Below are 16,410 nucleotides of genomic sequence, written 5' to 3'. Positions count from 1 at the left end.
CTTGCCTTCTGGAGTTGTGGGTGCTCCATCACTGGAGATTTTCAAGAAAAGATTGGCAATCATTTGTCCAGGATGGTATGAGGACTCCTGCCTTGGTTGGGGGTGGGGGTAGAGTAGAAGACTTCCAAGATCTCTTCCAGTTGAATAGAATAGAATAGAATAGAATTTTTTAACTGGCCAAGTGTGATTGGACACACAAGGAATTTGTCTTGGTGCATATGCTTTTGGAGTACATAAAAGAAAAGATACATTGGCCAAGAATCATAAGATACAACACTTAATGATAGTCATAGGGAAGCAGTCAATATAAATCTTCAGGATACCAGCAGTAAGGTCACAGTCATACAGTCATAAGTGGGAGGAGATGGGTGATAGGAACGATGAGAAGATTAATAGTATTGCAGACTTAGTAACTAGTTTGACAGTGTTGAGGGAATTATTTGTTTAGCAGAGTGATGGCGTTTAGGAAAAAACTGTTCTTGTGTCTAGTTGTTCTTGTGTGCGGTGCTCTTTAGCGTCTTTTTAAGGGTAGGAATTAAAAAAGTTTATGTCCAGGATGTGAGGATTCTGTAAATATTTTCACAGCCCTCATTTTGACTCTTGCGGTATACAGGTCCTCAGTGGAAGGCAGGTCGGTAGTAATTGTTTTTTCTGCAGTTCTAACTATCCTCTGAAGTCTTTGTCTGTCTTGTTGGGTTGTAGAACCAAACCAGACAGTTATAGAGGTGCAGATGACAGACTCAATAATTCCTCTGTAGAACTGGATCAGCAGCTCCTTGGGCAGTTTGAGCTTCCTGAGTTGGCGCAGAAAGAACATTCTTTGTTGTGCTTTTTCAATGACATTTTTGATGTTGGGTGTCCATTTTAGGTCTTGAGATATGATAGAACCTAGAAATTTAAAGGTTTCTACTGTTGATACTGTGTTGTCTAGTATTGTAAGAGGTGGAAGTATGGAAGGGTTTCTCCTAAAGTCTACCACCATTTCTATGGTTTTGAGTATGTTCAGTTCCAGATTATTCTGGTCGCACCACGAGGTTAGTCGTTCAACCTCCCGTCTGTATGCGGATTCATCATTGTCTCGAATGAGACTGATCACTGTTGTGTCATCTGCGAACTTCAGTAGTTTAACAGATGGATTGTTAGAGATGCAGTCATTGGTATACAGAGAGAAGAGAAGTGGGGAGAGCACACAGCCTTGGTGGGCTCCTGTGCTAATTGTACAGGTATCTGATGTGATTCTGCTTAGCTTTACCTGCTGCTTCCTGTCTGTTAGGAAGCTTATGATCCATTTACAAGTGTGTTCAGGTACTGCTAGCTGGTTTAGCTTAATTAGAAGAATGGAAGATGAACAAGTAAAAGAGACAATGATAGTATGGGCTAAAAATTATTGGCTATCAACTGCCCAGGATATACCACAATGTAACTATTTGTGATAGTGTAACACACATGTTGTCATTATGCTGAGGCATTGGTACCTTCTCTGGTTAAGAGTAGTGCGGTGAGCTCTTGCCTGACAATCAAGAGGCTGTGAGTTCGATCCTAGGTAGAGGCAGATATGAGAATATATATCCACTGAACAAAACTCCGCACGGGTGACAGGAAAGACATCCGGCCATTAAACATTCTGCTAGCTCCATTCAGTTGCCCAGACTCCACCCTTCAAGGGGATTATAGGATTATCAAATGATGATGATGATTGGTACCTTATCTGGTTCCTTCATAAAAGAAAAAACATAATTTCAGGTTAAAGAAATGAAGTAAGTCATTTAAAATTCAGTGGAGGATTAATTATTACCTTGCAGAACCAGGCCCTGAAGACTTGGTTCTGTCAACAGATTTGGAGACCCCAGACCCAGAGTGATATGGAGCCCATCAAATCCATGTTTGTTGGATTTTGGGGAGTTTGCTGGATTTTGTATTTTGTATTTTTTATTTCTGTAGGCCACCCAGAGTCACAGAGAGTGAGTTGTGTGGCCATATATATATGTCTTCTTAAATTTATCTCCGATTGCAACCACTATTATTATCTTTAGCCGTTCTCACCATTTCTGATTGGAAATGCAGGTACGTACAACCTCCACTGAGGCCAAAATTTCCATTGCTAAGCGAGACAGTTGTTCAGTGAGTTTTGCCCTGCTTTACGACCTTTCTCGCCACAGTCGTTAAGTGAATCACTACAGTTGTTAAGTTAGTGACAAGGTTGTTAAGGGAATCTGGCTTCTCCATTGACTTTGGTCATTGGAAGGACGCAAAAGGGGATCACTTTGTCTCGGGACACTGCAACCGTCATAAATATGAGTCAATTGCCAAACGTCCGAATTTTGATCCCCTGACCGCGTGAGGATAGTGCAATGGTTGTACATGTGAAAAACGGTCATAAGTCAGTTTTTTCAGTGTAACTTTGAATGGTCACTAAACAAACTGTTGTACAGTGAGGACTAGCTGTAAGGGTAGCTGGATGGGTGGGATGACACCTGAATAGCCCCACTGAGGAAATCTTCCCTATTTTTTTGCCTGTTGGAAGTTTATGAACTCAGCCACCAACTTCCAACCAGCTTTTCACCTTTTCTTTCCGGTTTAACATTTTTTTATTATAAAGTAAATCGTAAAATACAAAATACAAAAGTCAATAGAAAAACAGTGGGAAGGGGGAGAGGAAGAGAAGTGAGAAGAGATAGTGGGGGTGGGGGGAAACATTGACTTCCAACTCTCTCTGTTTCAGTAAAATAAGGCATTAACATCAAATCACAACTTTTTGATTTTTCATAATAATATGAACAAGCCATTTCTGTAAAGATCCACCAGTCTAATCAGTAAAACCCAAAGTTAAGAGTTTCATTCTTTCCCACAACAAGCACAAAGTTCAGAAGTGGTTTCCACGTGGAAACAAAATTACTTAGCGTTCTTTTCTTTCATCGAAGTGGTCAGTTTTGCCATTTCAGCCAATTCCATCCACTTTTCAACCTTTTCTCGCCTCTCCTCATCCGATTGATGGTCTCTCTTTTCGCCTCGCAGAGATGGTTGTGGAGAACCAGATCGACACTGGCCTGCTAAAGCAAGACATGAAGGACAAAGTCATCTACACGCTGCTCAGGAAACATCGGCACCAGACCAAAAAATCCAACCTCCGATCGTTGGCCGACATTGGAAAGACCGTCTCCAGTGCAAGTAGGATGTTAACCAACCCTGATAATGGTAATGCAAAGGCCGGTGGGCTGTGGCCTTCCCATAGAGTCGCTCTGAAAAGCTAACTCGGCTCTCAGCTCATGGAGACGCATCTACTCCATGAGTAGCTTAGCACAACGGCCCCCAACCTTTTGGGCACCGGGGGCTAGTTCCGTGGAGAGAGAGTTTTTTCCCACGGACCGAAAGTGGGGGGGTTCAAGTGCTGCCTACATTCCCACGGATGGGGTTTCGCTTGCTTGCACGACCTGGTTGCTGACATGCTGCGGCCCAGTTCCGGTCCACGGACTGGGTAGTTGAGGATCCCTCTCTTAGCAGATCCTACTGATGGATTTATCAGTGATGGATTCCGAAGGCTTGTAGTGCTGCGTTGCATGGCTCTAACACGTCTCCGCTGCAGCCTGGGAATTGTTGAGGATATGCTTTGGTTTTAATTAGCCTTGGGCCGTGTTGAAATGCAGCGCCATCCTACAGGGAAGAAGGACAAGAGCAGTGCTGTGGTCTGTCCCCTCCCACATTTTAGTGGTGCAGGTGTGGGTATATTGTTGCGTGGCCATACCTAAAATGTGGAGCTAATGTCTGTGGAGATATTCTCCGTCATCCAGGTCATGGTTGTCTCAAAGATGCTTTGTTTAAAAAAAGCTTCTCGGATGAGAAGCGAAACATCTTCAAAGAAAACCCAGAAAATCCAAGTTACATCTTGAAAAAGCATCTTTTGGGAAAACCGCGACCTGGATGATTGAGAATCTCCGTAGACGTTGATCTTTGCGTTGCATCCACGTTCTGTTCAGCTACGGCTTATGACCCTAATGGAAGATTCATGGTGCTATCCAGCTATCATGATACCACTTGAATCATCATTCTGCTTTTTCTTCTTCCTTATTTCTTTTTAATGTAGCAAGGTGGAAAAACCACAATGAAAACACAACGGAGTTAATGCGAAAAAAGCATTATCTCTTCTAAAATGGCATATTTAAGGCAGGGACACTTGCGTGATCAAACTATTATTTGAAAGTCTGTCTTTTTACCTCCAAGATTATCATTATTTGGGGAACTGGTTTTCAAAATCTAAATCAGAAAAAAAACAATGACAGAACAGATACTTGACCCATAAGGTGCAGAACATATTAGAAATACTTGAACGTTTACAATTTCCCAGGATCTGGAGATTAGATACAATTTGGAGATTAAATACAGCTATCCATTTTCCCTCTAAAAAGCTTTTTTTCAATAGGAAGGACGATGAAAGCCTCATAAACTTAATCCAGAAAGCAATGCTGTACCACCTTCATGAGACGGAAATTGCAATGAGAACAATAATAGCATTACATCACTTAAGTGAAAATGTCACCTTCTCTGAAGTGGTGCATGCCTCTAATTTGCTTCTTTTGTCAAATTTGGAATCGCACTTTTCAAAAGATTTTTTTTCCTACTCTTTAAGTGCTGCAGAACTAGTGAATATGAGTCAAGAGGAAAATAGACGAGAATTGAAAAGTGATAAGACTGTAGAAGAAGAAGAAGAAAAAAAATAACACCATGCTTTAAGAGCGAACAAAATAATTTCTTAAATATTGGATTATAGTTTCCTAAACGCCAGCTATTCTTAATGAAATAATGGAAGATAGGTAACAAGCTTAGTAGCAACGTTAGAGAGGAAAAACCCAGCGATCCTATCCTAAAACAAAGACTGCATCATTTATTTATCACAATTACTTATTTAAAGCTGGAGATTGTTAAAAATGTATCAGGAAGGTTGCAATTGTCATTAAATTGGATTGACTAGGAGGCAGGTCAGTGGGATTTCATTCTCGAAACCTTATTCTGCTTTATTGCAAATAGTTAAATAATGCATAAACTTGAAAACTAAAGCGAGAGAAAAAAAAAAAAAGAACAGAAGGACAGGATTGACAGGTTAAAAGGACCAAGCTAATGAGTCATTGTCATGTTATTTTAAGTCATTAAAAATGGAACACGTTTTTATTCATTGCCAACATAACACTCTGGAATCACGCGAATAACACATTTCCAAATGTTCAGGTACAAATTGTTCGCTTTTTTTTTTTGCACGCAGGCCATTTCTCAGCATGCATTCAAATCCAGCAACAACCTGCAAAATTTGAGCCAGATTTTATATTTTTGGCTATAGTATCTTCTGTGATAGGTTATAAAATAATGTGTGTGAAAGTTTTTGCATTTGGTTTCCATTTTTTTAGGTATTCTTACCAGGATAAAACCAACAGGTTGCGCTCATAAATTTTATCAAAAAACATCTTAGGTCATTGAGCTTGTCCTGATTTAGGAACATATTAGGTAGGAAAAATTTAGTCCAGAGACGAGATACAGCACCCAATTCACCCTGGCTGAATTAAACATGAAATCCTCCTCCTTCTTCTCCTTCTCCACATCCTCCTCCTCCTCACCATCTTGACTTTTTAAAACCTGAACATTTAAAAAAAACAACACAATTTATTACATCAACTCTAAAATGGCTGGATTTAAGCTTGCGATAGAATATGACCCAGATCTCAGATGTTTCGTGGTCAGGTGTTATAAATACAATACTAAAGATCAGATGGGAAGGCGACGGCTCAGTGGTTCAAGACTCCGAGCTTGTCATCTGGAAAGCTAACCAGCCCAGGTTCGAGACCTGGACACTGCAAGGTGGGCTGAGCTCCCATTACTTGCCTCAGCTCCTGTCTGCCTAGCAGTTCGAAAGCATGCAAATGCGAGTAGATAACTAGGTACCACTTCGGTGGGAATGTAACAAGTTCCGTGCGCATTTTATGGCCACCACTGGCTGTTGGTTGTCCCGGTCTGGCCCACAAGAATTGCTTTTATTTTGAAGGGGACTGCTATTTTATATGTGCACGACCTAGGCACGTTCAAGTACCTACTGGTTTGTCTCTCCACAACAAGTCCCAGTTTCTCATATGGCCTCTTGGGAAAATTAATTGCCCACCTCTGTTATAAATGGTATTCTCAAGGTTTTAGCATCCTGACAGTCAGAATTTAGTTAGCCACGAAGGCTGGGAGGTCAGAATGGAAGTCCCAAATATCCAGAAGTCAACAGGTTGGAAATGAATAGGATGTATTTATGGGTCTCCTTTTTTCTTAGGATTTTTAGGAATATATCGGCCCAGTGCTTAGTCCAATTTCAGGGACATTTGCTTCATCTTACAGGAATATGGTTATTGATAGCTACTCTTTATTTCTAAAATGCTATGGGAAATGAAATGTCAAAAGTAATTTTGCTGAGAGCCAGCCCCCAAAATACAGCTCATTGTTTCTCTCTGGAACTTAGGTATCAGCTTAACCGTTCAGTTCTGTAATTAACCCTGCGGTAAAAGTTTTCGTGGCCTAGGAAAAAGACTTTAACTTTTTAAGAGTGGCCTTTATTCTTGGAGACAGGACACCTGGATTTTGTGGCCTCAGCTCACTTGTAGTTTGAGAGAAGATACTCCAGTTCAGAGAGGAGGTGAATATATAGAGTAAATGATACCGTATCATGGAAACAGCCATGGGACTTTGCCTCGCAGGCTCCATGTAGGTTACCTAATTCCCATATTTCTGACAAAAAGGGTCATATGAATAAGGTCATTAAGTTAAAGAACAAAATCTTATGAACAGTTGCCAAATTCCAGCTTAGTTTCATGTATTCTTTTTCTGGAATGTGTATGGTTTTCTCTTCTCTTCTCTTCTCTTCTCTTCTCTTCTCTTCTCTTCTCTTCTCTTCTCTTCTCTTCTCTTCCCTTCCCTTCCCTTCCCTTCCCCCCTCCCCTCCCCTCTTCCCTCCCATCTCCTCTTCTCCCCTCCTCCTCCTCCTCTCCTCTCCTCCTCCTCCTCACCTCTCCTCTCTCCTCTTCTCCTCTCCTCTTCTCCTCTCCTCCCTCCCTTCCCTTTTCTCCTTCTCCTCTCTCCTCCTCTCCTCTCCTCCTCTCCTCTCCTCCCTCCCTCCTCTCTCTCCTCTTCTCTCCTCCTCTCCTCCCTCCCTCCCTCCTCTCCTCTCTCCTCTCCCCATCCCTCTCCCCTCCCCTTTTCTCCTCCTCCTCTCCTCCCCTCTTCTCTCCCTCCCCCCTCCCCCTCCCGTCCCCTCTTCTCCCCCTCCTCCTCTCCTCTCCTCCCCTCCCCTCCTCTTTCCTCTCCCCTCCTCTCATGTGCCAATGAAGATATTCACAAAGAAGAGTAAGTCTCAAAACTACACATGACCAGTTGCCCGAAATGTACACAGTGCATTTGCTAGCTATTCACTTCAAAGGCGTTGGCAAATGAATGGATTCCTCGTGAATGGACAGCTGCATGTTGTTCCCTGCGACCTCTTTACGCAAGGAAACTTTCACGTCTTGATTCTGTTTCTTTACTTAGCTTTACTTCGGCCACACACACACCAAACTGCAACTCTCTAGATAACATTGGAGGTTCTGGAATTTGCAGTGCCAACAATCTGGAAGCTCCCACATTGGGGCAGGTGGCCTTTCTTGCTCTCCTTCCTAATCCTGTTGTCTCCTTCTCGTCTTGCTGCCGCTCTTGACTGCTGCTCTGCCTTCTGCTTGCAACGCTAAAGCTCGCTACCCACTTGAGAGCTCTGTGCCCTGCCTTGCAACCTGTACCCTGGATGATGAAATCGGAATGCAACGCAGCCCCAGCGTGGGATGGCTAAGTAAGTGGACGGTGGGAAGCTGTAGACCCGGGTGGTGGCTGGTCCAGGGATCCGGGGAAGACAATTCCCAAACCCATCCTTTCCTGGAAGAATCACCCAGTTCTTCCTACCAGGAACGCTGGGGGTTTAAAACTCACACTGCATAGGCAGAGATTAGTATCAAATTTATAAGAGCGCCATGGTGGCGCAGTGGTTAGAATGCAGTATTGCGGGCTAACTCATTGCTCACTGCCAGGAGTTCGATCCTGACCGGCTCAAGGTTGACTCAGCCTTCCATTCTTCCGAGGTGGGTGTCGTGTCCCACTCCCACTCCGACGAACGAGTCAAGGAAGTCCGTAACAAACTTGGCAATGACGCCTCTGCAGCTTGCCACGTTCCTTCGAGGTTTATTAGGGTAGGCAGGAGTCCAAGTTGTGACTTCAGCGATAGGGTCCGATATTAGCAAACTAGATAAGACTTTGCTTGACTCAAGGTTGGAATGCCAAGAGCAGGTCCTTTACATAGGCTGTTGGGTGTGGCTCCATGACTCAGCATTTATCCAGGCCTGACCCATCCTTCCTTCTGCTGGCGTCGCCTCTCAGATCTCCGGAAGCGAGGGTCCTCCCACTTTGAATTGTTTTCAGCTGGATCTGCTGTCAGCATCTGGGAAAGGGAGGGGTAGGGAGTAGACCCGGTTAATTCCACCACCTGGCTGAGCCAAAGGAACACACGCTGTATGAGTGAGGTTTATCGGGCTTGTCCTTTCACTCCTTGAATCCTCTCCGGGCATGGGGCCAGGGCCGGGGGCTGGAGTCATGACAGGCCGTTCATCTTCATTATCAGACTCAGAGTCTGATAAAAGGCCTGGTTGGAGACGGGAGGGGCCCGGCTGAGGAGAGGAGGGAGGACCAGTCACAACACTAGGTAAAATGAGGACCCAGATTGTTGGGGGCAATATACTGATTTTGCAAACCGTTTAGAGAGGGGCTGTAGTGTACTATGAAGCAGTATATAAGTCTAAGTGCTATTGTTAAGGGAAATGCTCAATGTACAGTAGTGTGCACGAGCCTTCCTCATCTAGGGTTCCCCAGATATGGACTGCAACCCCCATCATGCAATTCCTGTTGGCCGCATTCTCTTAGGTTGGTGACGGTGCAGATGCCCAATGAGTGTTGTGGCCTGTTGGCTGGTGGCCCCTCCAGCAGCTGAATCAGAGGAGGAGGAGGAGGAGGAGGTGTGGGAGTCAGGGTCAGCATCAAGGCAACCTGAGAGCTCCGAGGGGGAAGAGGGAATGGAGCTGGCAGAGAGAAAGAGAGAGAGACGGGGAGTAGAGCCTGGGCTGTCCATCAGCCCTCAGATGGAGACTCAACAGCCCCCAGGTCTGGAGGTGGCTGATGAAGAAGAGGAGAAACAGCTGGGTCCAGTGCCTGTTGGGTGGATGTGGAGAAGGCAGAGGAGAGGAGAGGAGAGCAGTGGAAACCTATGGGCTGATCCTTGGGACGGAAGAGCCAGCGCTGCTAGCGAAGCCCCACCCCAGCTCTGGGGTTAAAAGGCAGGAGGGGCCGAGATAAATAGATGTGGCAGACAACTATTCATCTCCCTGCCGGACAGACTTATTAGCCTGCGTTGAGAGAGAAACTTTTTGCTGGGGCTGCCGGCGCTCCTAATAAAGGAATCATTGATTTAACTGTTTTTGTCGTGTTTGGGGAGCTGGGTCAGAACACTGGGAAGTTACTTCTCTAAGAGCATCGGAAGTTGTTCTCTAGCCCCATTCTGTGCAGGTTGGTGCAAAATTGGGACAGAAAACTTGTTTATTTCCCCCCCGCCAACCTCTCAATGGTACAGAGAGTTGAACTCGGCAGCCTTGCTTGGATATCATTTACTTTTCTGGTGATGGTTGGTGGTTTATCACGTTTGAGACATGCGATAGTTCTATTTATCTGTCCTTGGAAGGAAGGGAGAGTTACGTAGGATGCTATGCAATGTTTAGTTAAACTTCCCCAGCCACGTGTGGAATTGGGTTGGGTTGGAATTTTCCAAGTCCACAAGTCAACCAGGAGGTTTTCGCGCTGCGTAACCGGCTTCACTTGCTCGCACAGGCGGTCCTCCCACTTACGACCACAATTTCTGTGGCTGAGCGAAACATCCGTCAAGTGAATTCTGTCCCGCTTTACGACCTTTCTTGCCACCGTTGTTAAGTGAATCACTGCAGTCGTTGAGTTAGTCTCATGGTTGTTAAGTGAATCTGGCTTCCCCATTGACTTGGCTTGTCAGAAGGTCGCAAAAGACGATCACATTTCCTTGAGACACTGCAGCGGCCATAAGTATGAGTCACTTGCCAAGCGTCCGAATTTTAATCACGTGACCATGAGGATGCTGCAGTGGTTGTAAGTGTAAGTGTGAAAAACAGTCATAAGTCACTTTTGTCAGTGCTGTTGTAACTTTGAACAGTCACTAAATGAACTGTTGTAAGTCTGGGGCTACCTGTACAGTTCACAAATGCTTAATTTATTTATTTATTATTTATTTTATTAGATTTCTAGACCGCCCTTCTCCCGAAGGACTCAGGGCGGTGTACAGCCAAGATAAAAATAAACAATATACAATTAAAAATAGATTTAAAAAACTTATTATACGGTTAGGCCGATAAATGAAAATATATAATCTAAAAAACCCCAATTTAAAACTAAAAAAATTAAATTTAAAATCTCCCCAATTTAAGAAAGCCCCGCGCGAACAAACAAATATGTTTTCAGTTCGCGGCGAAAGGTCCGAAGGTCAGATATTTGGCATAAACCAGGGGGAAGTTCATTCCAAAGAGTGGGGGCCCCCACAGAGAAGGATCTTCCCCTGGGGGCCGCCAGCCGACATTGTTTGGCGGACGGCACCCTGAGAAGGCCCTCTCTGTGAGAGCGTACGGGTCGGTGGGAGGCATAAGGTAACAGCAGGCGGTCCCGTAAGTACCCAGACCCTAAGCCATGGAGCGCTTTAAAGGTGGTAACCAGAACCTTGAAATGCACCCGAAAGGCAACAGGTAGCCAGTGCAGTCTGCGCAGGAGAGGTGTTACATGGGAGCTACGTGGAGCTCCCTCTATCACCCGCACAGCTGTATTCTGGACCAACTGAAGCCTCCGGGTGCATCTCAAGGTTAATGTGATTCAAAGATAGATATGAACTAAGAATGGGCGTATCTGAGCTTCGCTAGGTCAGTGTTTCTCAACCTTGGCAATTTTGGGATGTGTGGACTCCCAACTCCCAGAATTCCCTAGCCAGCCTGTCCTGTGATGTCACATTACCAAAGAAACCTATAGGCATGGGGGAATTCTGGGAGCTGAAGTCCAGAAGTCTTAAAGCTGCCAAGTTTAGAGATTCCTCCTCATTACCAGAGCAACGGGAAGAAAATACATCTTTACATCCAAGACAAGTAGAAAGCATGTGTGAGTGACTCAGACAGATAATTTTTGCAAGTATAAAAAGGGGAAGACGTGTAGCACGGACAGTTATATTTGCAAGTATAAGTTACCCTCAATAAAAATAGTTTTAGCCCATCTGTGGAGTTAAATCCTGATCTGATCTGCTACTAATAACTTTGCTTTGATTAATGAATTCTATGGACTTTTAACTGTTAACCTCCTTGCTGGAGAAAATAATGCAATTATAGGTATGTACATAAATACGTATGTCTGTATGTATATGTATACACACACACACAAACCATATACAGGCAATATATGCACTTTTTCTAAAGATGTTGAGACTCTAGAAAAAGTGCAGAGATGATTAGGGGATTGGAGGCTAATACATATGATGAACGGTTGCAGGAACTGAGCATGGCTAGTCTAGTGAAGAGAAGGATCAGGGGAGACATGATAGCAGTGTTCCAATATCTGAGGGGCTGTCACAAAGAAGAGGAAGGGGTCAAGTTATTTTCCAAGGCACCTGAAGGCCAGATAAGGAATAATGGATGGAAACTGAACAAGGGGAGATTCAACCTGGAAATAAGGAGACATTTTCTGACAGTGAGAACAATCAACCAATGGAACAGAAGTTGCATTCGGAAGTTGTGGGAGCTTCATCACTTGAGACTTTCAAGAAGAGATTGGACTAACATTTGTCAGAAATGGTGGAGGATCTCCTGCTTGGGTGTGGGGGTTGGACTAGATGACCTATAAGGTCCCTTCCAACTCTTGTTAATCTATTAATCTTGCATGGAATGCCATCAAACATTACAAATCTAGGACTACTGATAGAAAGTAAATTTCTCTTTGTCTAGAATCATGGCAGCTATTGTTGGAATCTACATTATTCCACTCCTATCTGCTTTAAATACATGTATGTGCTCCTCTCCTGCTGGACAGGTTTACTCTTGCTTATTATACCTCTTCAGTATTGCACTATATTTTTACTGAGTCTTTCTGCCTTTTTTAAGAGTCATTCTGTTCTCCTTCATCCTTGTTATGTGTTTAGCTATTTTGAAAGCTAATAATAAGACCACATAGGTTCCTTGTATCGGTTAAGGGGAATTTTATTCTCAGGAGGCAAAAGTCCTGCAAATCTTATATATCCAAAATTTGGAAGGGCTCAGAGGAAGTACAGAGTTGATATTGATATTGTTGATATCATGTTGAACCGTGATATTGTTCAGTTATTCTTTACATGCGGTATAAAACTTGGTTTCAGCTATAAAAGAGCAAGTCCCCCTGTGAAGTCCAGTTAATATTGAAATATTAATAAAAAACCTATGCAGAAGACAATAGAATAGAGAATAGAATAGAGAATAGAATAGAATAGAATTTTTTATTGGCCACACAAGGAATTTGTCTTGGTGCATATGCTCTCAGTGTACATAAAAGAAAAGATACGTTCATCAAGGTACAACATTTACAAAACAATTGATGGTCAATATATCAATATAAATCATAAGGATTGCCAGCAACAAAGTTATAGTCATACAATCATAAGTGTTTCCACTTATTGGTGATGGGAACTATGAGAACTATGAGAAGATTAATAGTAGTGCAGATTTAGTAAATAGTTAGACAGTGTTGAGGGAATTATTTGTTTAGCAGAGTGATGGCCTTCGGGAAAAAACTGTTCTTGTGTCTAGTTGTTCTGTTGTGCAGTGCTCTATAGCGTCATTTTGAGGGTAGGAGTTGAAACAGTTTATGTCCTGGATGTGAGGGATCTGTAAATATTTTCACAGCCCTCTTCTTGATTCGTGCCGTATACAGGCCCTCAATGGAAGGCAGGTTGGTAGCAATTATTTTTTCTGCAGTTCTAATTATCCTCTGGAGTCTGTGTCTTTTTTGTTGGGTTGCAGAATCGAACCAGACAGTTATAGAGGTGCAAATGACAGACTCAATAATTCCTCTGTAGAACTGAATCAGCAGCTCCTTGGGCAGTTTGAGCTTAATAGAATAGAGTAGAGTCGAGTCGAGTCGAGTCGAGTCGAGTCGAGTCGAGTCGAGTAGAGTAGAGTAGAGTAGAGTAGAGTAGAGGAGTAGAGTAGAGTAGAGTAGAGTAGAATAGAATAGAGAGTAGAGTAGAGTAGAGTAGAGTAGAGTAGAGTAGAGTAGAGTAGAGTAGAATAGAATAGAGAGTAGAGTAGAGTAGAGGAGTAGAGTAGAGTAGAGTAGAGTACAGTAGAATAGAGAGTAGAGTAGAGTAGAGTAGAGTAGAATAGAATAGAGAGTAGAGTAGAGTAGAGTAGAGTAGAGTAGAGTAGAGTAGAATAGAATAGAGAGTAGAGTAGAGTAGAATAGAGTAGAGTAGAGTAGAGTAGAGGAGTAGAGTAGAGTAGAGTAGAGTAGAGTAGAGTAGAGTAGAGTAGAGTAGAGTAGAGTAGAATAGAATAGAATAGAATAGAGCAAGTGTGATTGGACACAGAAGGAATTTGTCTCCCGTGCATAAGCTCTCAGTGTACGTATTAGAGTTAGATAAAGTTGAATGAAATTCCAGTGGATGTAGACAGCTTGCGGTACTTAAGGATTCCAGACCAATCCCTCTTTGAGGTGTCTTTGGGGCTGTCTGAGCTTGGTTGTTTTCTTGTAGACATTTCATTATCCAAGCTAGATTGATGCACTGATGATGTTACCTAGTTTGGGTAATGAAACATCTGCAGGAAAACAACCAAGCTCAGAGAACATCAAAGGCCCTTCATTTCAACCCCGAATTACAAATATTCTCTTTTATGGATTCTTTGTTTTAACTCCACCCCCAGTTCCTGCCATTCCTTCTCCACTTGGGATGGTTTTCCCTGACCCAACTATGATGAATAGAGCTCCTCAAAAAACAAACTGGCCATACATATAAGAAACTTCAAATGTCCATTTTATCCCACGCCTTGATTTTACACAATATCCGTGGGATGTTTTTAGGAAGTCTATGATTTAGAACGGAAGGGGGTAGCCCTCTTGCAACAAAGCTCTTTTATAGCCATCATACTGTAAGGAAGTGATATTGTTGATCCAGGTCCGCTTACTTGGCAGGGGGAGATGTTTTTAAGCAAAAACAGGAGCATCTCAAATGATAAACAACAAAGTTGCAGTCTTTAATGTATGCCAAGAATCTTGATTGTTTTTGCACAATTTTAGTAACTGGTGTATGAGACAGGCATTCTCTTGTATCTTCCATTTGATTAGAAATTATGTTAAGGTTAAAGCTATATAGGTGTCGTTGTCTTACATTAATTTGGAATACTGCATCCAGTTTTGGTTGCCATGATGTAAAAAAAGATGTTCAGACTCTAGAAAGAGTGCAGAGAAGATCAACAAAGATGATGAGGGGACTGGAGGCTAAAACATAGGAAGAATAGTTGCTGGAATTGGGTATGTCTAGTCTTATGAAAAGAAGGGATAGGGGTGACATGATAGCTGTGTTCCAATATCTCACAAAGAAGAGGGAGTCAAGCTATTTTCCAAAGTATCTGAGGGTAGAACAAGAAGCAATGGGTGGAAACTAATCAAGGAGAGAAGCTACTTAGAACTGGCAGTGAGAACAATTAATCAGTGGAACAACTTGCCTCCAGAAGTTGTAAGTGCTCCAACACTGGAAGTTTTTAAGAAGAGATTGGACAACCGTTTGTCTAAAGTGGTGAAGGGTTTCCTGCCTAAGCAGGGGGTTGGACTAGAAGATCTCCAAGGAACCTTCCAACTCTGTTATTCTATTCTAATTTGTTAGCAAGTGCCAATACTTGGCCCAACTTCTCTGGAGTCGAAGCTAAGCTAAGCTAAGACTTTTGCTGGAAAATCACATGCAAATTCCAGAGCTGGGGATTTAAAAAAATAAATAAATCCTGGAATCTGGAGAGAAGTCATAGTCATTTCCATGTAGTCACCAGGAGTCAAGCTTGACTCAAGTTCTTCTTTAATTCTAGGTTTCCAGACAAGTTTTGTGTAATTATCAGGTTATCTCAGGGGTCTGTAAACTTGGCTCTTTTAAGACTTGTGGACTTCAACTCCCAGAGTTCCTTAGCCAGCTTTGAGTTGAAGTCCACAAGTTGTAAAAGAGCCAAGTTTGCAGACCCCTGGGTTATCTTAATCGGGTATTGCTATAGCCTTGAGTCTCTCTGTCTTCAACATATTACAACGGTTGTGTTAAATTGGTTTGGAACTTCTACTTTCAGGTAGTCCAGCCTTGACACCCAGAAACCTGACGTCCTCTAGTTTGAACGACATCTCTGACAAACCTGACAAGGAGCAGGTAAGCTTCAATTTTCTGGCCATCAGTATCCTCTTCTTAACCAGGTGCCGAGAGTGTCTGTGATCCAGAAGAATGAGAATGTGAGGACATGAATGGAAAAAAAGAGACCCGAACTGTTGCTTGTTGTCATCTGAAGAAGCCATTACAGTACTTGATTTGCTTGGTTTGGGCTTAAGATGTGTTATAGCTTATTTATAGCGCCCTGGTGGTGCAGTGGTTAGAATGCAGTATTGCTGTTCTGACCCGGGCTTCCCCAACAGCACGAAGCCGAGTCCTTGTCCCGATAAACTCCTTTTATTTAATTTACAGTGAATTCCTCTCCAGCAAAGTCTTTCCTCTCCCACAGTCTTTCAAGATAGTTCACAATTACCAACTTTTATTAGGCTTCGCAGCAAGAATGCAGGAAAGAACTAATTGTCTCCTGCAAACTCCACTCCCCTTCTCTCCCCTTTTATTCCCTCTGGGAGGGGCCATTCATCGTCCACCTGTGGCCTTACTCCTGAGTCGACTCTTGTTCTTTAGCTGTTCCCGTCATCTGGCAACTCTATGTATGCGCAAACTGGGAACAGGCTCCAGCTGTTCGTCTGCCTCACTGATGTCCGACTCAGAAGGCAGCTGATAACTGGCATATGGCCCTGGCCCTCTCTCTGCCTCCAACACAGAGACTCCAGGACTGGCCCATGTTCCTCCCCAACCTCCTCACTGTCCGACTCTGCTGCCAGATCCGCTGGCTGCTGGCAGGCCACAACAATTGCAGGCTAATTCTACCGATTGCCATCAGTTCGATCCTGACTGGCTCAAGCTCAAACTTGACTCAAACTTCCATCCTTCCAAGGTCGGTAAAATGATGACCTAGATTGTTGGAGGCAATTTGCTGTTTTTGTAAACCG

General features: G+C 43.3%; 1 protein-coding gene across 3 annotated transcripts in view; it reads left to right on the top strand.

Moving 5' to 3' along the window:
* SLC4A4 (solute carrier family 4 member 4) overlaps positions 1–16,410 on the top strand; it is a 238,703-nt gene that overhangs the window by 135,369 nt on the left and 86,924 nt on the right. For 2 of the 3 annotated variants that reach the window (XM_058192186.1, XM_058192184.1), the window contains exons 6-7: positions 3,016–3,195; positions 15,444–15,520. In XM_058192186.1, coding sequence (XP_058048169.1) covers positions 3,016–3,195; positions 15,444–15,520 — 257 coding nt within the window. The remainder of the gene's footprint in view (positions 1–3,015; positions 3,196–15,443; positions 15,521–16,410) is intronic. The other variant, XM_058192187.1, reaches the window with a different exon arrangement.

The sequence above is a fragment of the Ahaetulla prasina genome, chromosome 8 (genome assembly GCF_028640845.1).
Source record: "Ahaetulla prasina isolate Xishuangbanna chromosome 8, ASM2864084v1, whole genome shotgun sequence".
In the NCBI taxonomy this organism is placed as follows: Eukaryota; Metazoa; Chordata; class Lepidosauria; order Squamata; family Colubridae; genus Ahaetulla; species Ahaetulla prasina.
Note: the sequence above shows the minus strand (reverse complement) of the source record. Positions and strands in the feature narration are given on the sequence as shown.